The sequence below is a fragment of the Diadema antillarum genome, unplaced genomic scaffold, assembly GCF_040938485.1.
Source record: "Diadema antillarum isolate AM-2024a unplaced genomic scaffold, OU_Dant_1.0 scf00000199, whole genome shotgun sequence".
In the NCBI taxonomy this organism is placed as follows: Eukaryota; Metazoa; Echinodermata; class Echinoidea; order Diadematoida; family Diadematidae; genus Diadema; species Diadema antillarum.
This window is the reverse complement of record NW_027271088.1, coordinates 1027405-1053081: the sequence shown is the minus strand read 5'-3', so window position 1 is coordinate 1053081 and position 25677 is coordinate 1027405. Positions and strand designations below refer to the sequence as shown.

Sequence of the window (25677 nt, the reverse complement as noted above, 5' to 3'; positions counted from 1 at the left end):
GCCCTCCACATGTGGAGCTATTGACGAGTTCATTGTTGGCAGTTGGATGCTATTTCTCTGATTGCTACAAGCAGTACACAACTTGGCAGATGGGTGGAATGCTAATTCCATCTCCATTTATTTGTCATTTTCAATTAACAAAGAACACTGTATCAAATGTAAACCGGAATGACTTTTTTTCCATATCCTACAGAGATTTGTAAAAACAACGACTGTACTGATGTACATATAACGTCAACTACTTCCATCTTTTGAGAAATAAAAATCTAGCTTAGTTGTCTACCTGTCGAGGGGCGAAATGAGCAATATTTCACTAAATTGCATTCAGCGTTTTGCCCGGAAAATACACCTATAATCAGAGAACCAAGACCAAGAATGTGTGGTTGTATTTTCCACAGAAACACACTGACAAGGAAACACAGGAATTTGACTTGCAACTTTGTGATCAACACACGACATCTCCAACCGCCTGAAGGTAATATCATCAGAAGAACCTCATCGAGTTCTTATCAATCTTGGGTGAAGTGCAGAAAACTTTGTCCCATTGTTCTTTTGCACATATTCTTGGTAAAATCTCGGTAATGGTTATAACATTACTACAGGTTAAAATGGTACATGTACACGCATTGATAAATATAGCTGCTTTATCTGGGTCAGAAAAAATATAAAGTTGTATTGTATATACATTTCTTTTTCTCTAAATACAAATTATCCATACAATGTACACGCACTTTCACCAATAATTATTTTGTGTATCACCATTGCAGCATTGCACTCCAAGTAGTTGGTAAGATTTCTTATCTTTATTTCATTCAGGAGTTCATACTGTACACCCACAGAAAACAAAAAACAAACAAACAAACAAACTTGCTTTTCGAGATTTCACACTATAAAATTTTGGACCATAATTCCATCAAAAAGCACACAAGACAAAACTGTCCTCTGCCCCTCGGTCACTTCTTTTTTCTGTATCTTTTTTTTTTTCAGGGGAAAGGGTAGGAATGAGTTGCTAGTCTGTTTGTTTGTGTAGACATATGTATCTATATGATTACTATTGACAGGAGATGAAGGTCATTAAAAGCAATTTATTGAGTAGAGTTAATCATTCACACTTGTTTAACTTCTCTTGTCATCGAATTCACTGACTGACAACTGCTGACACAACAATAAACCAGCGGTCTCCACATCTTAGGGTGGAGATATTAATTGTAACATTCATGGAAGATATTATACACAAGTGTCTGTTAAACAGTGGAATGCAATATAGAGTACTGACAAATACCTACTAGTCTTAATCTACTCTCTCTTTTTTTTCAATGTATGGACAACACTACATACCTTACTTGGAAGATCAAATATGCATGATCAATCCATTTTTCATTTCACGGTACAGAAAAGATCGCCAACAGACAAAAATTGAACAACCGAACGTTTTCGTGCCTTGCTGTTCCTTGTTACCACGATTCCCTGTTCCTGTGCTGCATTTACACATCTACCAGTGTATCCTCTTACAATAGGTTGGATCACTGGCACATGAACATGAACAAAACAACAACATACATATTACATTTTGCATTAATTTACTTGTGCACTTGTTTCATGCACTGGCAAATGAAAGTTGAAGGTAAATGGCTGCAGCACAGGAATCTAATCCACATGAATCTAATGCATTATGAGTTCTTAACCTCTGTACAATGGCTCACATAGATTGTAATGGCCGACTGCAATAGCTTGTTTCGCCCTCCCTCTCTCACTTTTTGTGTATCTTACCATGTCATTGATTCATTCAAGCACCCAATTTCTGGTATGTCTTTGTGAATTCAAACAAACACTAAAAATCACTCTCTCCAGTGCTCTCTCATCATTTCCTAATTCCCTTGCATTGTCTTCATCTAATTAAATATGGTGCTATTATTCTACAGCGATTGTACAGAAACACATTGCACATGTACTTCATTATCTAGTCTTCCAACATGTGAAACAAGCACTTTGCAAGGATACCAAAATAAATTATACATTTTATGTGTACACCTGGCGTGTAAAATTCCTTGGCATGTATACAATGCTCCTGGATGCCTAGCTTTCTTGGATGACTAGAAGTAAAGTCTGCGAAGTAATTTGGTGTAGCTTTTTTCATTCCCTAAGAAATTAGTCTTTACAGATATCTATATAGTGAAGTGAAAATGAAAGTACGATATATGAAACATGATTGAAAAATCATTTCAATACTATACACGTTCCGCGAATAGTGCGCAAGTCCATTCTCCAAAAGCATGGTACTTACATACTGGGTAACTTGTATATTCAGTAGTGAATTTCACACAAATCCTCAAACATGCATTCCACATAAGTAAAGGAGTAAATTCAATGGTTTGCTCAACGTCATGAAATTATGCTTTTTGATTTTAACTGCCCATGAGAAATAAGTGCTGTCTATCCTAAGTGCTGTTGCAACTTTCAGAGGTAATGATTTGCACTAAGATTGTTTAAATGAGTTTTTACATCAATTAACCCATTGAGAATTGTTTGATTTGCTACAACATGCATTTTCCATAGACACTTGCCCGAGTATACTCGGGACTCAACCGGTTATCCCATGCGTGCCACATATTACCTGCTCATAGGTTTGTGTGTAAGAGTTGTGCAGATTAGACTCATTGGCATAGAAAAGGTTAAGCAGAGCTGCCATTTATCCGAATGGCAGTGAAAGTGACACTGCCATAAGTACTAAATGTGCATAAGTTTCTTTGGCAATATACATGATGAAATATACAAGTCTTCCAATTCACATTGACGAAGACAGTACAATTCTTCAGAAAACCGGTTATGTGTGGAAAAAAAAAATACATTGGAGCATGTTTTGCAGGCAATGTCATTCATTCATTCATTCACTGCAAAAGGGGGTCTTCCCTTGATGAAACACACCTGCGATGACTGTCGACACTGCCACGGCATGAACATCCCACGCTGGGACTACATGGAAGTGGACTCAAGAGGGCGCCTCTCTCTCTGAAACCTGGGTCATGAGGTTGTTCTGCATGATGTCTATCATGCCCGGTGACTTGGAGATAGCTTTCAGCATGTCTGTAACACCATCACTACAGTGGAAGCACATATACATGTACCTCAATTAACCTGCTGACTTCTATTATGATTCCCTAAAGTGTTTGCACATTACACGAGAGGTGCCTGTATAAAGGGTCAAAAAAAAGGGCACTTCCGTGGGGAAGATTTTTCACATGTAGGGCCTGACATCAGCAGTGGCCCAGGGCCACTAAAAATTTATGTTGGGCCACCAAACTTCTAAAAAGATTTTCCTGTGGTAGCTCGATCGGGCAGCTCAAATTCAAATCAAATTTACATATTCCCTTCCTTTTCACCCACATGTCTTCTCTTTTTCTTTTTTCAGTCCACCAAAAGTTAAGATTAAAAGATTTCAGCGGCCTGAGCAGCTCGAGTAGGCCACCACAGAAAAAAAAAAAGTTAGTGTCAAGGCCTGCTTATGGGTGACAATTTCATGACAATAGATAATTGTCGATTGTAGTAAAGATATATGAAAATGAGACATGCTCATGCAATGATGGAAGAGCCTTGTAAAGGCATGATTGGGATTTGATTTTGAATTGTTTGAGAAAGAAAATGAATTATTGTGGTACTTCATCACTATGGAATGTGGAACCCTAATGTCCAAATTGAATGGTAAGTTGATTTATCAAGGTTAAAATCCCTTCTAGAAAGTTATGTTTTCACAAAATCAGGAAGTCTTCCAATGATATGCAGAATCTGACACTGATACTTTGTTGTATCAAATCAGTTGCTAAGATACCAGGGTTACGGATATGGATCTGGTTTTCTGTTTTTGTTTATGTCTTTGGGTTTTTGTGCCCTTAGATCTTCAAAAAAGCTTTTTCTCCTTCAAGAGACATTTACTTACTTAAGGAGGCAGTTGATGGTAGAATCTGCAGAGTGCTGAAGGAGAGAGAGAACGATACGCAGGCCCTGAGCCCGCACCTCTTCTGTACTTGACTGCAATGAAAACGATGACAATGCATATTTATTTGTGCAAGTTAGCCTCAGCAGAGTAAGCATTGCTTACACCTTACACTTACACCTTAACATTCAACTGAATACTTATATGCCTCAGCACTGTTACCTCAACACTTCCATTTTAGCACTTTCTTCTCAACACTTCCACCTTAGCACATTCACCTCAGTACTTTCACCTCGGCCCTCTGGTCTCAGATGCTTCACCTCAATACTTACACCTTAGCACTTTCACTTCGATGCGTACACCTCAACGTTTCCGTCTCAGTACTTTTACCTCAACACCGACACCTTACACTTACACCTTAACTTTCAGCTCCACACTTAGGCCTCCATCTCACTAGGAAGGCGACCACGGCGACCATGGCGATCTGTGACGACTAACAAATTGTGGCGATCGCCGTCCGTCTCCATTTTTGGCCTCTGAGGCGATTACACTAAGGTTTCTCCACGCTCAACCTGCACTGTAGGCGATAGCCCCATGATGATAATACGACTCTGCCACGTTGTTGCCGCATTTCCAGGCCGACGAGACGCGCTGCTTCTGCGATCACACCGACTGTGTTGCGATATTCGTACGCTTATCAAGACCTGCTACAACAGTGATACGATGGGAGCGACAGTGATACGTTTACGCTGGGCTCATGCTACAATCTCAAGCGATCGGGGTATAAAATGGGTTTCATGATTGAATTTCTTCACGCAGATGTCAGTGTCAAACCAACATGGATATGCAGAATATGGTTTTCCCCCCGACATTTTACATCTTAGCATTCTAGAACACACCAGTTAGAACCTGATGTGAAATTGCACTATAAGTTCAGTCATCCATTCAATTAAAAGGGTAAAATGTGTATATAATATAAAAGAAGCGGCTTACAAGCAAACTACAAATCATATCCTAAGATGAGACAATTTTATGAAGATATATTTGAAAAGATTACAATTTGATTTACTTTCATTGACTTGGAATGGTATATGACAAATAAACAATTTGATAAACAGACTAGATTAGTACTGAGTGTACATGGAAAATGAATTTTATACGTTTTCTCCATGTCCACCTTCCTGGTCTGTGCATCACTTTTTATCGTTCATGGTTGGTTCCTGTTACGTAATACTGTAAAAGTGGTAATTTCTATGGGCGATGGGGGGAGCTTTTGATGCGCTTGAGTTACGCCTATCGCGTTGCTACTCCGTCAGAGCTACGAATGTGGCGTTTTAATGCGCTCGTGAGACGATTGTGATACGCTCTAAGACCACGGCGACCTCGATACTGTCACAAAATTGCCTAGAGCACCCCTCTCACTGTAATGGATCAGTCCAGGGTTGTGCACTGGAGTGTGCACTGGAGTGTGTACTGTACTGTAGGCATAGGTCATGTGTTAAAGTACACAGGTCATGAGTGTGTGTGTGCCTGACCCAGTGTCAGGTCAGTATAAAGTTTAGTGATGTGCACTTGTCTTGGCAGTCAGTGTTGATGAGTTTGTCTGGGGATTGCAGTGGGGTGAAGACTGAATCCTGCCAGGGAGGTGCAGGGAGGTGAGTTGTCTCACCTCCCTGAATCTTGCCATGGTGGTGCTGTTTTGGCTGCAATAATACTCTGTTTACTGTACTTCTCTCTTGCTATGCTCTGTACTTGAATCGACATACACTGCAGCTGTATTGGAGTTGATCCTCCTCGATTAAACACATCGGAACGGTATGTACCCTGACTGTTGACTCATTTTGTGATGTCTTGGCCTACATAATAAGTGCATGTAGTGGGTGCTCATTGTTGGTGGTTGCTCTAATGAGCGAGGGTGTGAGGTGACCATGAATGAGTGAACGATGAGCTGAGGTGCCTGCCAGCCATATACTTTGGCGAGTATCCCGATTGAGTGGATGAAAATACTCAGTAATAACAAAGAGGCAAATTTGTTACAAATGGTGGCAGCGGTGGGATCTGGCCGGCATTTGAGTCGCTCTCACTCATGAGTCTATCCTCGCAATAAGAGCGGGTATATTTCAACTCAGATGTGATGCAATAGTTGCTCAGAGGTGATGTTGAAACATAATTTTCAACTCAGATATGAAGCACTAGAACTAGTTGCTCAGAAGTGAAGTTGAAACGTAATTGAAAGCCTTCAATCAATGCATGTCATGATGTGATACAGGCTGTATCTGTATAACAATGAGTTGCACTACGATACAGTGAAAAGCATTGGTGCTCAGAACTGATGCACCCAGAAATAGCTCAGACACTGAATGCACAAGCAAGTGTGACCCGTAAGCATGTACCTGACAAGTACACGTAAAGCATAGCATATGCTCGTGTCAGTGAGTTAGTGTTGCTCATGAGTTAGTAATAGTGTTGCTCATGAGATAGTGTTGCTCATGAGTTAGTGTTGCTCATGAGTTATGAGTTAATAGTGTTCGTGAGTATAACCTGCTCGTGAGTTGGACTTTCTCGCAAGTTCGCTCGTGAGTGCACCATGCTCGTAGGCCTATGTGAGTCGTGAGCATGCACTGAATACGTTGTAGTACTTCAGGTGGTACTGAGTAATTCAAAGGGAATGGTAGCCTGTATTGGGTTATATCTGCAGAGATATCAGATCAGTTTACTGATACACAGATAGATGAAAAACAATGGCTCAATGAGGATGAACACATGAGAAAGTGTTGTTTGTGTTGAGTCTGGAAATAAGACCATAACAAATTCAGAGAACTGTGATAAGCTCAGACAATGATGCATTTCATCATGATTTATGGCTGTTTCCGCATGTAATAGTTTCTGACCAATTATTTGAAAATTCTGGCGGTCTGATGGTTTTGGGTTGAAATAAAGACTGACTCTGCAAACAACGAAAATGGAAAGTCCTGAAGAAAGGGTACTGGAGGTAGAGAGAGAGATTGCGAAACTGAGGGAGGCACTTAGCCGTTCTAGGATGGACAAGGAACTACTCGAGTGGGAAATGGCTCGAGTAGAAGATCCAAGAATGGAACGACAGGAGGATGCTAGTAACTCTCAGGCAAATCTCTGCACAAGAGAAACTCCAACTCGAGCAAAGGAATTTCCACAGAAATTTCGTGAAGTCGATTCTGAAATTAGATTCAAGTTGCCTCAGCGTAAACAGGTGAATGAGACAGGCTACATGTCGATGGAACCACCAACCCAGACACCAATAAATCAGGGACCAAATTTTGCAACACACCCAAGGCCGAGCATGACATTTGGCATGTCGACACCGATAGTGGCAAACACAGTGAATGCAGGGCCCCTGATTCCAGGAAACAGGAACATGCCAGCTAGCAATACAGCAGAACACACCCCAATGCAGAGACAGAGCAACCAATCATCTCCAGTGGGTTGTGGGCAAGCACATGGATACCATGTCAGTGATGTCGGCATACCTCTACCCCACACACCATACCCAGGAGTGCATCAGAGACCATTACTAGTACCAGATAGATATAATGGTGAGTCATCTTGGAACGAATACAAGCCGCACTTTAAGGCTTGTATCAAAGTTAACGGCTGGAATGACTTCCAAGCAGCAACATTTCTGACAGCAAGTCTTCAAGGAAGGGCACTGAGAGCCAGCATGTAGTATATGACACCCTTCGTGTGCAGCATGACTCATACAGTGAGTTGGTAAGACTGCCGAGTAATCACTTCTTATTATGGAAGATTTGAGGAAAGACCTTACAAGAAAACGACAAGAATCCTGAAATAAATGCAACATAGCTGAGTATAACATTAGAATGCAATTTTGACCTGGGAAGAACATGGCAATTTGGATGGGCTATCCAAGTAACGCCAGAGACAGAGCGGCCAAGAGTAAATGGTAAAGCATACTAGAGATACTGACAGTCTTATATCACCAAGTAAAGGTGAGCAGGCAGATGGTCAGGGGTATAGCAGCCAAATTTTCTCTGTGGTGGCCGTATACAAGTGCTAAAGAGATGTTCCGGTAGAAGATGACATGGAGGGGTGGCTTGTAGAAGCCAAGGAAGACAATCAGATGTGACCAGAGTGGTCAGGCATTTCGCACATGTTGATGTCAGCCAAGACATATTGGTCCCGGCGGGAACAGCTGGAAGTGCATAAGGGCGTATTGCATGAGTAGACATTGGGAGGCAGAGTAAAGGAAATCTCTGTGGAGGCATGTTGTATTGCCATTGAAACTCCAGAACAATGCCTACGTGTAGCCGAGGTGCATGCTGGTCCAAGGGATGGATAACAATATGGGCTGAAAAAGATGTTAGCTGAGTATATAGGCTAGGTTTTACAAGCCAGGAATTACAGCTGATGAGGTGCGTACGAGTATCAGAAGGTGTGAGTTGGGTGAGCGGAGCAAGTCTCCCCCGAAGAAGGAATTGATACCTTTGGGGTATATCTCACAAGCTACACTCTGATGAAGGGACCAAGTTTAAGTCACAGTTGTCTGCAGATAATTATGTCTCTTCTACTTTCAGCAAGAAGGCCAAGAGTGATGATTAATCCAAAGCCTCATTCTTCCCATCAAGCCAAACAGATTTCCACCGGGCAAGAGGGCAAGGCACATCTGCTACATGGTCATGACAGAGGAGATCAAGAACATGATCTGAGCCAGCATGACCAGGTCGCAAACATGCAAATGCAGATGGGCTATCACGCATGCAGTGTAAACAGTGTGGAAGAAAGGTAGAAGAGGTATATACTGAAGTCCTGACTACGTCCCAAGTCACCTCTCCAAAAGATGACATAGATGGAAACGTCAGAGGTATTACTTCACAACCTGCCTTGACACTGTCAGACATACGAGACGCCCAACTAGCAGATGAAGACTTCAGATGGATGATGCTTGGGAGACAGATGAGGATGCCTATTGACCTGACAACTTCATCACTAGACGATGAAGAAAATGTCGCAGACGACTACGCCCACACATCTCGCCCCAGCGGAAAGACTTTGGCTTTCCTACTACAAAGCTTGAATAACCAGTCGGCTAGCGGCAGCGACACAGATGAGGAAGATACACCCCCACCCCGATTGCGCCTACCACCCTTCTTGCAAGTGCGGTTGAGAAGAAGATTATCCGCTACTATTACTACGGACGCATCATCCGACAGTTCGATTCGACAATAACTTACACTGTAAAGGTCCCTAAGGACTGGGATAACAGCGTGGAATGTAATCACGCTTTGTCGAAGAAGTAATAGTTAATGCATGGTTTTGTTCCTATGTACATTACTATGCATGTATCTATGTGTTATGACCGTTTATTTCTTTTCTGAACCTGTTTCTAACCTTACCTATTCTCCTCTTCGCTCTCTCTTGCTTGCTCCCACTCTCCCTATCTCTTCCTCTCTCTGTCTCTGTCTCTTTTCTATTACAGGTTATATGCATTGATAAGGTTGATATGTTGTAAGTATTGTAAATATGGTACACCAGTATTCAAAAACTTTTCTGTTTTGTTAAGTAATGCTTTTGTTATGCCTTGGTTTTTTTGACACTTGGTAAAGGAATACTTTACAAAAAGTTCGGTTTGTATGAGTTCTCTTTGCAGTAACAAAAAAAGTTTTGCCGATCATATAAATTTGTGTTTACATCTACAAAGCACACTGATCGAATGCAAATGATAACTGCCTTAGTATCATATTTTGTCTTTACACTAAAGTATGTGTTTTTATGCAGACTTTCACTCTCTTCTAACTATGTGTTCATGTATAGTGTACACATAAAGGTACACTTTTTGTCTGTTGTGTATAAAGCTTATTCCAAAGCAGGTTTGCCAAAGGAGGAGTATGGCTGACATGTATATGAACAGGTGCATAAAAATTAGTTTATATGTTATATGTATGTTTTTAGAGGAACAAAGGGAACCGGATTTAAACTTGGCTTTTTACATGCCAGGTGTATGTTTATTATGTTTAAGTCTGTTTGTTGATAACACTGTTGGAGAATCTTGTCAGCATTATTCGAACGAGTGTTTCATTATCTTGTAACCTTTGTCTTGAAGTTCGCTGTTGTTGGACTTAGAAGAAAAAATTTGTGCAAACAGTTAAAACATTTTGTTTTCAAGTGATTACTGGAAGACTTAAATTGTCATGTTATGTCTTAACTTACCCTTCTCTACTTTCCTTCTCTATCGCCTGTCACTTTTGCTTTTTCCTTTTCTGCCTCACATTTCCCCCTTCTCTTTAACTATTTCTGCTCACTTTCTCTGTTGTTTTTCTCTACCAAAACGATTTGACAGTTGTGCGTTGTTACCATTAGCGAGACATGATTTTGTTTTGTATTACATGTATGACGATATCTGGAGTTTAATTGCTGCAAGTTCCTCAGGTGTGAACAGGACTTTTATGAAGAAAGTTTTATGCTTGTATTCACATTTCTATATTGTTGTGCCAAGTGATAGGGTGTTTCAAGATGCAAAGTATGAAAGTGCCATACGTATTCTGAAGTTTGATACCTCTTTCAGTGCTAAACAACTAATGCCAAACATTAGTGTGTGACAAGAAATATTTTCGATACGCTACTGTATATGCTACGTGAGAAGGTATATTTTTGTATGTTATACTTGATGCCTTAATTGCCATACGTGTGTTGGTCAGTCGTACCTCAGAGTTTGTAAATAGTTTTCGTTTTGTCTTCTTTGAAAAAAAAAATAACGTTCTGTGAATTTTGTGGCGTTTTCAGATAATTTGAAACTGGGACGTTTCAATCTTGGTAGAGGGTTGTGTCACAAAATTGCCTAGAGCACCCCTCTCACTGTAATGGATCAGTCCAGGGTTGTGCACTGGAGTGTGCACTGGAGTGTGTACTGTACTGTAGGCATAGGTCATGTGTTAAAGTACACAGGTCATGAGTGTGTGTGTGCCTGACCCAGTGTCAGGTCAGTATAAAGTTTAGTGATGTGCACTTGTCTTGGCAGTCAGTGTTGATGAGTTTGTCTGGGGATTGCAGTGGGGTGAAGACTGAATCCTGCCAGGGAGGTGCAGGGAGGTGAGTTGTCTCACCTCCCTGAATCTTGCCATGGTGGTGCTGTTTTGGCTGCAATAATACTCTGTTTACTGTACTTCTCTCTTGCTATGCTCTGTACTTGAATCGACATACACTGCAGCTGTATTGGAGTTGATCCTCCTCGATTAAACACATCGGAACGGTATGTACCCTGACTGTTGACTCATTTTGTGATGTCTTGGCCTACATAATAAGTGCATGTAGTGGGTGCTCATTGTTGGTGGTTGCTCTAATGAGCGAGGGTGTGAGGTGACCATGAATGAGTGAACGATGAGCTGAGGTGCCTGCCAGCCATATACTTTGGCGAGTATCCCGATTGAGTGGATGAAAATACTCAGTAATAACAAAGAGGCAAATTTGTTACAATACGGAAGTTTTGGACATGTTCAAAACTTCCGTAGCGAGGTCGCTGACCATGGTGATGGTGGCGACCCTCCGTGTTTCTGAACTGCTCCAGATACGATCGAGAAGATTTAAAGAGATCAAGCCATGACCCGCCGCGCTTTGTCAATTTTTGATGATCGTAGCGGAATTGCCTTCTAGTGAGATGGGGATATTACACACCTCAGTATTTTTACTTCAACACTTCCACCTCAGCATCTTCATCTCAACATTTCCACCTTAGCACATTCCTCTGAGCACTTTCACCCCAGCCCTTTCACCTGAGACGTTTCACTTCGGCACTCTCCCCTCAACACTTAACCTTAGCACTTTCACTTCAATGCTTACACCTCAATGCTTACACCTCAACACTTACACCTCAGTGCTTTCACCTCAGCACTTACATGTCAGCTGCTTCCACTTCAGCTCTTCCACCTCAACACTTCCACCTCATGGCTTTCATACAGCTCAGCATTTTCACCGGAAAACTTTCACCTCAGCACTTTCACCCAGTATCTTCAAAGAATCCATTGCATTCCTGGGCTGGGAGAGGAACAGAGCAGGTGCTACACCTTTTTCTTCTTTAAACCATCCTATTCGATATGATATAACCTATCAAAATGAACTATTTTTCAACCAAGACTCAAGAAACAGCTAAGACTGTAAACTATACACAATGCTGCAAGACATGCACACAAATAGATTAAGAAAATGAGGAATATGGGAATCTTACCTTGAGGCAAATTGTGATTATGCTTGGTAGGTGATCAACCTGCAGTATTAAGTAAATGCAAACAATATTCACATCTATCAGCACTTATTCACACTTGGAACAGTACATTTCTTCACAATTTTATAGTAACGATTAACCCAATGTCCATAAATCCTACTTTAAACACTTGGCATACACACTTTGCTCTTTTCCATTCAGTACTTGCATCCAACATCTCGACCCAGTATCATGATTTTCTTTGCTAATTTTTAAAACCCAACAATGAGTGCAGTTGTCATGGCAAGCAACTGTAAATCCAACATACTATTCACAGCTGTGAGCATATTGTCACTCATCACTTTTGAATCTACTTTCTTTGTAATCATCAAAGATCAAATATGACCCCAGTGATCAAAAGCAACTGAAGTGATACAATTTTGGCACTTACCAGCCTGAATGCATTGTGGCGGAACTTGGCAAAGTTGGCAAGGGCTCTGGCAACATGCGTCAGCAACTCTTTCTGGTACCGGAATTCAGTGAGCAGGGTACAAAGGGAGTCCAGGCACTCCGATAACGATCCCTGTAAATCAACAAAATCATGCGAGCAAGGAGTATGTCAATATATCTGGCCATCTGTCATAAATTGACCCTGCCTCATATCACCAAATGTTCCTTTTATTCTCTGATGAAAAAAGTAACAGTCATAATCAAGTAATGACACAAATGATAATACATCTAATTATCGTATGCAAGAGATATACATACATGTACAATGTATATACGTACAAGTAGAATATATATGAACAATATAATCATTATAACAACATTTTGTTTAAAGCATGGTTACAACACCATACACGGTTTATTAGGATATTAATGTAGATACATGAACAATATAAGAGGGCTAGTTAGAAAGATGCTCAGTATTCCTCGTTCAAGAGTAGTACAAGTATAACACTCCAGAGTATGGGACTTGCAGAGAGTACACATACCCTGGAATGGATGCACAAGAATGTTATCAACCACTATATCATATGAGATGAGCTGAACCATCATACGCGTATCAGGGCAATTACCCCCCGGCTAAATACTGGTTTGTGGTAAGGTTAGAGTAAAGATTAGGGTTAGGGTTAGGAGCTTGGGTTAGGTTTAGGCTCAGGATTAGCATTAGGATTAATGCCAGGGGAAGGGTCTGGGGTAATTGCCCATGGGGTAATTGCTCTAGACCCTATCATATGATATGACCTGAACAAGATTATAACATTTATTATGATAACAATGATACTATGAATCCCATGATGAATGGACAGCATCAGCAGTGTTACTTCTGCTTTCATTTCCCAAGCATTGCTTAGAACACATTCCTCTGTTAATTACATACATTGTGTACTAACCTGGTCTTGCTCTCCTACAGCCAGGTTGGCCACCAGGCAGGCAGCATTGCACAGCACCTGTTTGTTTTTGGGTCTCGTTCGTAGCACCCTGGCCAGACAGCGCCCAGCTGAAAAATCCTCCTGCAAGCAAAAATAAAGACAAAAAATTTAAAAAAATCATTATGTCCTGTTTTCGTGTTTTCTTTTCTCTCACTTTCTCCTTCATTTTTTGAACAAGTTTCTGTTTTTACAAAATCATATGGGTCGCGACACGAAAAATGGGCCCTTATGGCATAGAATACTGAAAATGAGTTTTCACCGCCACATTGTAGAATGAATTCTGACATATGTGACCCGCTACAACAAAATGGTCCTAGAGTCGCGCAAGGTCGAAGCCGTGAAAATTGAGTTTGAAGTCAGAGCATCAAAATTGTTCAAAACTTACGATTTTCTGAATTTGACATATTATTAGAGTCTGACATGTCTTCTATCATCTGTCGAAATTTTGAAGCAAAATGATGAAAGGAAAGACCAAAAAATAGCGTTTTTCTAGGCCATGTTTTTTGGCGTTTCAACGAAGCAGAAACTGGTTCGAACATTTGGATTGAGCGCCACGTATAGGCTCCGCCCCTAACAACGACCAGAGTGATCTCATTGGTCAGTTTGCTGCTTGCCGCTAACCGAAGCGTGAAGCTCGCACACTGCCCAGTCGACTGGTGGTGCGTGTTGGCGGGGTGCGCTATGCCCAGCCGCTTCTCCTGGCATCCTGGTCACTGATTGGTTGGTGAGGAGACCGCCGACGCTGTGTTTGAATGAGCTTTTCGGGGGTTGCTAGGGCTTAACTTCTATTGTCCGGAGGTGAATACTGACTTGCGTGTCCCTTGATCGTGATTGCGTCGCAAGGAGAACTTTTAGGGCGCTTTTCTCAAAACAGTGATTTCTCAGATGTCTCGACATGCTCTCTTCTAAACATCGATATCTCCACAGCCGATTATTTTTATGAGATGTGTTATATATCACTTTAAAGCAGAAAGATTAGGGAATTGTGTCATGCAATTTTCAAATAATTGACCTCGCCCGACTTTAGGATCATTTTGTTGTAGCGGGTCACATATTTAGACATGCAAACTGTTTTCTGAAATTCCACTCCTAAGCACCCCAATTATTACTTTTAAAAAAGCATGTTTTGTCCAAATCCTGCTACTTTTTTGATGCATCTACGTGTGTGCACGCAGCTATCTAGCTGATCTTTTTTATTTTTATTTATTTTTTTAAATTGGTTTGTCAAACTTCCGCATTGTTTTACAGCGTTTGTGCATGACAGTGCTAAGGGCCATTTTCTCGTGTCGCGGCACACATATATTTACATTAAACATCACTGCATGTCTCGGTAGGAGTTCATGCAAAATTCTCTATGACCGGATAATTCTTCTTGTTATTGTCACATGATTTAAACACAGTTTAGCAAGAAACATCCACCACTACTACATGACATGTCTTGGAGCAGTTTCAATAAATATGCGTGTGCACTCTCAATTCATCTGGAACATTTATCAAAATATGTACATCTTGTGTTATTAGGATTAAGTTTTTTTCTGATACACACCTGCACTATTCTGTGCCTATGCCAGTCTGTTCCCATGGACAAGCCTCCAAGTGTCTTCAAAGTGATTTCTTGCATCTGCAACATCACAACATCGATGAGAGGCAAAGGACAAAGGTCAAACAACTCAACACATTGCGAACAGGAACTGAGTGTGCCCTGTATCAAACATATGGGCAGTTGAAGTATAGCAGGGGCAACAAATTAAACTCCATGACATGCTAGCACTACATCTATATTGGCACAGTCTGCAGTCAATTTGTAAATGGCTCTCCAGATGTTCTCTTTTAACAATACTGTAATATTTTAATAAGAAATGGAATTCTTATGCATATTAGTTTGTACCATATTTTGGGCAATATTATTTGTGGTCCATGGCCTACATTATTATGATCAATTCTTTCCAAGATTGCATTTCAAAAGCACCACAATACATACAGACTTTATACGTGGAATATTTTCTCATCACTTCCTTTTCCTTTGTAAGTGTTCATTCCCTTTTAAGACACACACAAAAAGGGGATTCATGACAGTAGGCCTTAGCTTTCTTTTGCACAAGTACAGGAAATGCAGTTCAACAATGCAGCAATCAAAACCCTGAGGAGACAACAACAAAATGTGAATATTTATCTCAACAGCAGAGTAAATCTGACTGTGGAAGAACCCATATCAACAAATCATCTAAAGTGTGAATGCTTGGCAGATGCACAAGAATTACATCGACAACTTTGTCAATCAAAAGTCAAGTTGAATCCCTTTTGAGGCCTCAGAGATATAGATGTCTAGCTGTTTTGAATACTAATGATTATGCAATATAACTTATCTCTAACTCTGAAATTCCTAAGGATATGTGAAATAGTGTGAGTCAAAACTTGTTACCTGTTCATCATTAGATGTTGTCAGGGACAGGAGATGAGGCAAGGCATTTCGATCATTCTGGGTAATGAAAAGCAATATATTCAGGAATAAATCGAATGATTATATATTCCATAAAAGTATGAAATATCTTCTGATCATGAATTTAAGCTTTTGTAGTATCATCTTTCACATTCTCATCACATCCATTTATTCAATTTCTTGTTTGTTTGATTTTGACTGGATTGTAAAATCAATGATTGCAAAAATCCTGATGCTATGACAAACACATCTGAATTGTAATCATGTCCACCTTCACATTTTAGAAATTGCAAGACCTCATGAATTATAACTAACAAGTTATTATAAAACTTGTATAGTCTTGTTCTGCAGATCACTCATGTTATTATATCTTCAATCTAACGGAATTCTGGTTTTCCTGGTGTTCTTGCATTCTCGGATATCAAGAATGAAGCCTTTGTAAATATGGATCTCATTTAAGATATCTAGCTTGATCACGCTATAAACTCTACTGATTCATTGCAATATCTTGTTTTGCAACAATGTATTCTCCAAAATAATTCCAAGTATCATCAAGGAGCGTTATACTCTACATTGCCCTTTCTTCAATGCACTCTTGCAGGAGATACTGGGTAATCTCACCACAAAATAATGTGATAAGATACCAGCATCGTCTCACCTCGATGATGGCTGCGTGGTTGCCTGCATGCTCCGTGATGAGATTGAGAGTTCTCACAGCCAAGAGTGCAATGGCCTCTGAAGCCTGCATGCCACACAGTTTGAGGACCGGCTGCAGCGCACCATCGGCAATGGCTGTACAGATGTGGGACACAGCGGTACAAAAGGATGCACAGAATGATAAGAAATAAAATCTAACATGTTTATGATGAACCCTGTGAAATGCAGCCTGCGATCCACAGCTTACAAATTGAACACTAGTGGCGCGTTGTAAAGTGAGGACATTTTGCAGTGTACCATCCACATTGACTGTACAATTGTGGGACAAAGCAGTACAAAGAGAAACATGGAATGAAGAGAGACAGACTGTAAATGTGCAACCTTGAGAAACTTTCCTTTCAATTGAAAGATAACAAATCGTAGACAACTGGAATGTTATTGGTGACGACACGTAGCACTCTACCATCCATAATGGCAACATTTGAAGACACTTAGTAATTACTAATAAGCAGCAAAAGAATAAACAAGACTGTCAATGTGAAGAAAACTCTGGAAAGTATTACTTTTCACTTTCTACAAGTTTACAAAGTGATTAAGACTGGAAGTAATGTAATCTAGAAGTCACATTCCAGGACAGGAATGTTGGTCGATATGCATATATGTGCTCAAGCAAAAATACACCACATTTGAACTTTCTCCTCATAACACTCTTTGATAAATAAGGTTTACAAAAGAATGTTGTGCATTTCTTTAGAATAACCAACATCATAGCCCTTAATATGAAAGAACAAAGTTAATGTACACCAAGACTCAAGCTTGCACATCTGTTCTGACCTCAAGAATGAAATCAAGAGAAACAGAAGACACCCCCACTTTCATATGAGTTACAGAATATTTATAATTTCATTTTACTAATATTCTTTATCACAGTAGGCAAACATTGATATGCAATTTAGGCAACTGTCTCTTTTCCGCATATCTTAAACAACTTTTCTCATTGCAAAAAAAAAATCTGATATCACAGTGGTCATTTGGAGAGGAATGTTCAAATCCTAAACTTACCCACATCCTTACAAATACCTTTGTCCATGTAATTCATCTTTCTGATTTTGCTGCTTTGGCATAAGGAAATAAAATCATGTCTTTGCTTACAAAGCACAAAGACACAGATTGCAGGAAAAAAAAAAGTGATTATATCTTCTTGAAACAAATGACAACCATCAGTACAGATGCGTATAACTACAGACAGTTCCTAGTAATTGCATGCTATCAGAATGCATTAAGCTATAGTGACTAGATGACTTCAAAGAATTCACTATGCATCAAAACAAAGCTTTATAGGGCTTCTTTGCCCCCCCTCCCCCCGTAAGAAACAAGTGAAGTCGTACCTTTCATCTTGAGATGTGGTGACTTGACAAATATCATGAGGGAGCTGATTGCATCAATGAGGAGGGTGTCCTGACTTTCATCTGCTGTACTCAGGATGCTGATAAGAGTGTGAAAGAAGAACTAGTATGTAATACCCATCATCTGGGCCCCGTTTTATCCAGATAAAGTTAGCGCTGATTGTGAAATCGAAGCTCACTTTGATCAACTTAAAGTTGGCTATAACTTTAAATCAACTTCAAGTTTCCGTTTTACGAAACGACTTAATAGTCAATTGTAGTTATAGCTGATCACCATGACTTAATTATTGATTATAGTCAAAACAAAAAACACAGAACGAGGCTGGTTTCTGGTACTGTCTGCTTAAAAACAATACAATACATAAAGCAAAACAAACAACAAAAAAATGAATGTACGTGATTGTTTGCCATGGCCACAGAAGCGTAATCTGATAGTGCGCCGACACCGCAGTATGATTAGCGCTACAGCCGCTGACTTATTATGTTTGCAACAGAACCGCAAAATACGCCATTTTGCGTTGTATTGATGATAACAGGTCGATAGATCCAGCACATCTCAGCTCAACGAAAATCTGCGTAATGTTCGTACCGTGAAGAACCTGCACACTTTGTCTTGCACTACGTAGGATCTTAGATCTAACGTTAGTATTCATTGACATATATAATCTGACACAGAGCGAGGATTTCTGCAGTGGGACTGTCCAAGGTGAAGGTCGTATGTGCATTGTTTCAAGTCTTGTGTGTTACATGTCGGATCAGCTTTGTAAAGAATAGATTGCGAGTCTACATGTCAAAATTCTAGACCTAGTAGACGTTCTAGTCTACAGTGTTACGGTAAGTACAAACGACCCGCTGTAACGTTACTTAGGCCTAGGTCCTAACTGGTTAGATAGATCTTACTGTCGTACTCGTTGCTTTAAAATTAAACTTGTTACTTTCTGTATGGGCCGACTAAACTGTTAATTAGCATGAGACGAGCTAGCTCAAGGTAGGCTACACACATCAGAAATCACTGGTTTCCTCGTATATTCTTTGGCAAGATATGCATTGCATACAGACGCAGTTCCAGCGCTCGGTTACTTGCCCTTGCTGGCGATGGCTTGATGGGCGGGCGGGTGGGCGGGCGGGCCGAGGCGGCGGGCGCGCAGGGTGGGATTGAGACTGCAGCTGTCTAGGGTGTTTGCGTGCAGCAGTCCCATAAGCAATGCGTGCCGATCGTGAATTTTATGCAAGAAAAAGACCATAACTAGATGAAAGAAACGTAACTATTTAAAATGTTAGAGAAAGTGAGCAGTTAGCAGACAAACATTTGTGTCAAGACCCCAGCTAGACTAGGAAAGTGTGACACTCATTTTTCTCCTGTAACTTGCCTTACAATTGAGTCTACCTAGACTGTCTCTACTTACAGTTGATATCTTATCAACTATAAAGTTATCATGGATTTGGAGTGGTTGAGAAAACTTAAAGTTGATTTGGGAGGAAGTTGAAGTTGATTTCAACTCTGGGTCTCTTGATAAAATGGACTTGAAGTTGATTTGGAAGTTAATCATTGATTACGGACTTAGAGTTGATTTGAGAGGATAATCATAGATTATTTTGACTTAGTACTTAGAGTTAATTTTATCTTTTGATAAAACGGGGCCCTGGTATATTATTTCCCTGGATGATTACGTGTATGACCATGCATACACTCAAATGTGATATGTAGACAGTTCATGCATTTAATGTGGATTTATATTAATTCAGGGCTGCCAACTCTCACGCATTGAGCGTGAGACTCACGGAATTCAACCAATTTTGACTGTCTCACTCTGATAAACGAAATCTCACTCTAAACCCCCAAAATGGAATGTACATGACTACAAAAATAAATATATCTCTAAATTCTCTGATATTCCGAATATCGATATGCCCAAGCCCAAAATTTCGAGATTTTCCCGCGCGAGTGTAAAGCTTAACCAATAATAATCGTTTTCGGTTCACGCGCAAAGACGAGCTATTGGATTACGATTGGTTTCTACCTATACCACGTGAGCGTAGCTTGTACTTTTGGCAAATTACAGTACATGTATGGCTATGGCGTGTGCTTTACATCGCTTTACATACACTAACTATGTAGTACGTACGTACGTACGTACGTATGGCCGCACAGCAGGCCACCACGCGCTAGCCAGGAGGTCGCTTCGCTCCCTCAGTGTCTCACGCCAAACTCTCACTCAAGGTTGGCAGCCCTGTTATCTAACTTTGTTGTAATGAAAGCCCTGTGAATATATCAAATGCACAGTCACATAATTCCATCACAGTAACCTGCTTTCATACATACTAGCATATTAGCACTTTGAATTCAATAGATATTCAAAACAGATAGTACTGAAATATGGTATGCTGCAAAAAGAGAGTTAATGTTTGAACTTTTCAGTCAGGCATGCTATCAACTAGCTTCATGACTGTTCTGAGCAACAGCGCAGTCATTCAAAGTAAACACTGTTAATTTTGTCTGGTGTTAATACAAATCTGAAAATAAAATGTACAGTAGCTCCTCTTGATGAGTCAATACACAATAAACTCTGAATTTCTATGCTTTTGAATTATCCAGCCTGCCACAAATATCTGGGGGTGCATGACTCTCACAAATGGAATCCATAATACTCTGTGATGCTCAAGATTAACTTCTACAAAATCCCAATTTCATACTACAAGATAATCTTGCTCTGGGAATGAAAGGGTGAAGCCTACAGGCACCTGCTGCACACATCCTACTAGCCTTTTGGCAAGCCCTTGTGGCTGTGAAAGAGACTAACTGCGAGAGAACGGGTGAACGCGAGACCGAGCGGCGCAGCCGCGAGGCCTTTTGAAACCCGACACGAATTTCTTATCTTGAGCCTTGTTTCTCACTGATTCTGCTACCCTATAGGGTAGCGGCCAAGCAGCGACCGCATTGCTCACCACGCCGTCGCATCTAATGAATATGCATAAGTATGCATGTCGGCAGCTCGCTCATCTGTAGCTGCCTGCATTGCCAGTGCAGCGTTGACATGTCCTCATTAGCACACCAACTGTGCTCTGACTCATGAATATATGAATCATTCATATTCGCCTCTGTCGGGAGGCGGTAGGGAAAAAAACCCAGGTTAAAAGGCCTCGTGGCTGCACCACTTGATCTCGCGTTCACCCATTTCTCGCAGTTCTCGGTGTGGCGAGTTAGTCTCAATCTTTAGCCACGAGGCCATGTCAAAAGGCTAACATCCTACCTGCATATAGCCCTGATGGCCCCAGCTTCGGCCAGCAGGTGCTGCAGGGGTTGATGAGTAGCCATCATGTGTATGCCCGATGCACAGGCTCGCTTGACCGGCTGCACGTTTGTCCTCGACAGGTAGATTAGGGTCTGCATGCCTCCAAGTTCAACGACCTTTCTCAGGCCATTGGGATCGCTGACATTCTTGAGGAGACCCGTAGCTGCCTCGGTCTGGAAAGACTGTTCAAGAAGGAGAATATGACAGATCATATATTTATGACTGCACAAAAACTTATTTCTCGTTAGGATCTGTGTCATCATACTTATTGCTCTCTTCTTTTTATTCTAAGCTATCTGCCAACTCTGCTCATTTAGTTGATGAAGGACAGGTTTTACCTCTTCTTTATATATCCTGTATATGTTTGTGTGTATATATATATATATATATATATATATATATATACATACATAAGCATAAAACATTTTAGAAGCACTTTTATGACACTCTAAAGGTTATGTCATAGATTGATTAAATCTGGCAAATTTTTCTGAAACATTGGAACTCTCATTTTCCAACAGACCAACCCTGAGTTTCAGATTCTGATACTCTGATGGTTTTATAATGAACACAAAGAGTTTTACCTCTATATCTGCATGCATCAGGGAAACACACACAAAAGTCAAACAAAAGAACATCAACAGAACACCAGTTTTTCAAATCTCAAACATACCGCAGTACTGGACCTTGCTTTAGTAACCAGCTCTGTAACTGGTAGACACAGATCACACACTCTTTCTGGATCCTGAAGGCCCAGCTGTGGAAGTGGCACCTTTTCCTTACAGCACTTGCTGCACAGCACTCGGCCGCACATCCGACAGTGGTGCTTCCGCCGCAGTTGGGTGAACTTCTGATTGCATGCAATGCAGAATGTAGCCTCCTCATCTGACACCCATCTTTATGTTGACAGACAGAACATAAAAAAAAAGAATAAAGATAGGAATGATGTCAGCTATGTACAGCTTTTCAAGTAAACTCTGCCAAGATATTTGACATTTAATCATCCTGATATAGATTATGGTCTGTTTCTTTGATGACAATGAGTTAAATCAGGTGAATGGAAGATGCAGAGATTACTGTAAAAGTGGTTTCTTTCGCGGTGGTTTTATTTTCGCGCTTTTCGCGCTTTGAGGTTGAACCGCAAGTTTAACATCACGCGAAAATGTTTTGAACTCACTGCTTGTTACAACGCTATTGCGCACATGCACACACAAAGATTCCGCGCATTAAGTGTATTGATGGTCAACACACACACACAGGATACCGCGCAATGTAGGTACAAGCATGTTATAAAGTACTCGAGATACGGGATTTTAGGTAAGCCTGCCTTTAATTCTAATTTCTATTTAATAAATAAAAGAATGATTGGAGTATAGTTTGGGTTTTCACGTGCAAAATAAAACAGTTTTTGCCGACTGTGAATTCACAGATTTTGCCAACCGCGAATTTAAACACACGCGAAAAAGTCGGCACCAATGGAAACCGCGAAAGTATCTGTACGCGAAAGAAACCACTTTTACAGTACATTATTTTGGTTAACAAGTGATACATGGTCACCACTGGTTCTTATCTAGAGTGATGTCTCCCATTACATGAAATTTGAAATACTAGACCTAGATCTATGTTTCATACTTTCTACTGATGCAGACACTCAGTGTTTTTGATAATTTTTTGAAACCCCAGTAAATTCTAAGCTCACACAGTGTTCACACAAATTCTAGAGACATCCAGGTTGCACAACTCTAGAATTAGACAATGCTTTTTGAACCTTGATGAGATAATCCCTGAAGCAGCTCTTCCGAACTAAACTGGGATTGGTTGTGCTGTGACAGTAGGTGATGGTGCAGTCATAGTATATTTACAATAAAAAGTGATGTGCACACTAAAAATTCTGCAGGTGTGAGATTTACAGCAACATGGAACCCACAGGAGGTTTCAGCCCTCTGATGACAGCAAGGGCAGCCTCCTGGAAGGCAGCTACTATTGGGGCAGTACCTGCCATGGTTGGCAACTGGTTCCAGATGCGAGTGGTTCGGGGATAAAATGAGAATTTACAAGAATCAATTAATGCTACGGGGACGGTGAGCTTGAGTACATGATCTCTTCTGCTGACATATGGAGCTTGGGTTATGAAGTGAGGAAGATGGATGTTGACTAGCTGGTGATGTATTCTATAGAACGTGGTGCTCTGTGCATGGAGACAATGTATGTGCAGTTGATCCCATCCCAGATTGGAGACAAGTCCTGAAGCTGAGGTGGATCTTTTGTAGTTGCAGGTGACAAAGCGAGCAGTTGCTTTCTGAACTCTTTCTATTTAAGCCTTCAGCAGTACTGGAGGTGTAGGGATTCCAGGCTTCAGAAGCGTACTCCAGCAGTGGTCAAACAAGGGTCATGTATGCATTGGATTTTACAGATTTCGAACAGGATGACAGGGTTCTCCGATCCTTATCAGTCCAAGGGGTTTGCTAGCCTTGCCTTGGATGATTTGACAGTGTGTGTTCCATCAGAGGTTCTTAGATATGGTGACTCAAAGGTACTTGTATTATTGTCGACTCTGGGTACAGACTCATTGCAAAGGTTGTAGTTGTGTTCAATCGGGCTTCTCTTCCTTGTGATGGTGAGGGAGGCACACCTTTCAATATCAAATGCCATAAGCCATTTTGATGACCAGTCTGACAGGGTTTGAAGGTCTTGCTGAATGATAGCGACGTCACTCATGGTTTGGATTTCTCTGTAGATCACACTGTCATCTGCGAAGAGGCGCATCTTGGACTCAATGTTTGTGGTGATGTAATCTATATACAGCAGAAAGAGGGCTGGGCCGATAACCGATCCTTGAGGTACCCGGTACCATATATACCAGTATTAACTTTAACCCGTTGAGGATGAGTCAAATGTATACTTGGGCAGGTGTCTATGGGAAATGTATGTTGTAACAAAATCAGTCCGTTCTCAACAATCAACAGGATGTATTATAAATAAATAGGTTAGGGCATTAAACAGGCAATGAATTTAACCCACTGATGGGGACACGAACACGAATATAGGATTCAAATTGTTTTCAGTGAGTGTTATTAGCATGATCCTTTATTGCTTTGTTTGTTTCGTAGATTTTGGTGGTAAATTTGTTTAGTTCAATGGTTGGTTTGATGGCTGTTTGGGTTTATTGGTGTTTTTTTTTCCTTTTTGTCTATTTTTAATTTGCAAATAACAAACTACACGAGAGTGAGACCCTACATAATTACGTGATAATACTAAATCACGAATAAACTTAGCCCCTTCCATACTGAATTCTTAAATCCCCACAGACTTAATACCGGTACATAGACCACCAGGTTCCTGTGTGGAACGGGTTAAGAATATCCAGTTCGTGGGATTTTTTTCGGTGGCTGTATTTCCCACAAGGATTTTAAATGCGTAAAGCCGTAGGTCCGTTTATGGTGTGCATTTTCCAATACGAGCAACACCTGCTGATAGCTCCTGGCACTGTAACTGAGTCCTGTTAGTATCATGAGTAAATTATTGTCCTCGCAACATTTACAGAGATCGCCAGCATCAGCTAGAGTCAACACGCACACAGCAAACAGAAATATCAGTATATGGGACTGTGTAAGTACAACTAACGTTATTTCGAATATCATATCCTACTCCTAGTAAATCTTATAGGCCCACTAGTACTCACTTCGCCTTGGCCAGACGAAACGATGCGTCTGAAAATACCTCAGGACTCCCTTCTGTTTGGGCTGGGTAGATCTCAATACCTTCTATCTTTATAGTTCCCATCACTGACGCAACCAAAGTCAGTCTTCGATCTGCAATACGTTGTTCTGCTTGTTTGTGTTGTTGTAAACTTATCAGCTGGTCATCAGCGAGCAGAGTGGCTTCTCCTGGCTGGGTGGGTGACGTGAGGGGGCGTGGACCAGAGGGTTCATTCATTTTACTCCCACCGGCACGTGAATTCACTAGAACGCGGAAGACGGTTTGTAAAACCAAGGAGCTCCTTAGTAAAACACAGAACTATACACAGAATAAAATGTTTGTGTGTAGAGTTCTGTGTTGTTGCTGTAAAATGACCCAGTAGAATTTTCAGCGACTTGGTGGAGCATACCTAGCTCTCCATAGTTTACTCTCCATGTTGTGTAATTCTATTGTCTAGTAACTTTATCAACTCTATCCTACAGCACAGCTCCTAGTCGCTGTTTTGGCTGTGTATAGTTAATTTTCAAGATCTTTGTAGCTGGAATAGTCCAAAGATATGGTACGGTAGGTGGAGCTTTTTGAAGATAGGCTGACCTGTCATCTTATGATTGATCGATCGATCGA

The 25677-nt window shown here is 40.8% G+C and overlaps 1 protein-coding gene across 1 annotated transcript; it reads right to left on the bottom strand.

Annotated features, from left to right (window-relative positions):
• Positions 1 to 1648: 1648 nt before the first annotated feature.
• On the bottom strand, positions 1649 to 25165 carry LOC139723768 (uncharacterized). Its single transcript, XM_071634978.1, has 12 exons — positions 25037 to 25165; positions 22028 to 22250; positions 21313 to 21536; positions 18044 to 18141; positions 16657 to 16790; positions 15981 to 16037; positions 15105 to 15179; positions 13520 to 13639; positions 12574 to 12705; positions 12147 to 12185; positions 3935 to 4026; positions 1649 to 3098 (listed from the first exon to the last, which is right to left on the bottom strand). Exons 1-12 carry the CDS (start codon positions 25135 to 25137, stop codon positions 2990 to 2992), a joined length of 1404 nt encoding a protein of 467 aa, XP_071491079.1. The 5' UTR covers positions 25138 to 25165; the 3' UTR covers positions 1649 to 2989.
• Positions 25166 to 25677: the final 512 nt, after the last annotated feature.

Bases quoted from the DNA above. Each gene is read 5' to 3' on its own strand.
- LOC139723768 (XM_071634978.1), bottom strand. From the start codon at position 25,137: ATGGGAACTATAAAGATAGAAGGTATTGAGATCTACCCAGCCCAAACA. The intron at 22,251-25,036 runs GTGAGTACTAGT...GTCAACATAAAG, and splicing joins TTTCGTCTGGCCAAGGCGAA to ATGGGTGTCAGATGAGGAGG. The intron at 16,791-18,043 runs GTACGACTTCAC...ACATCTGTACAG, and splicing joins ACCACATCTCAAGATGAAAG to CCATTGCCGATGGTGCGCTG.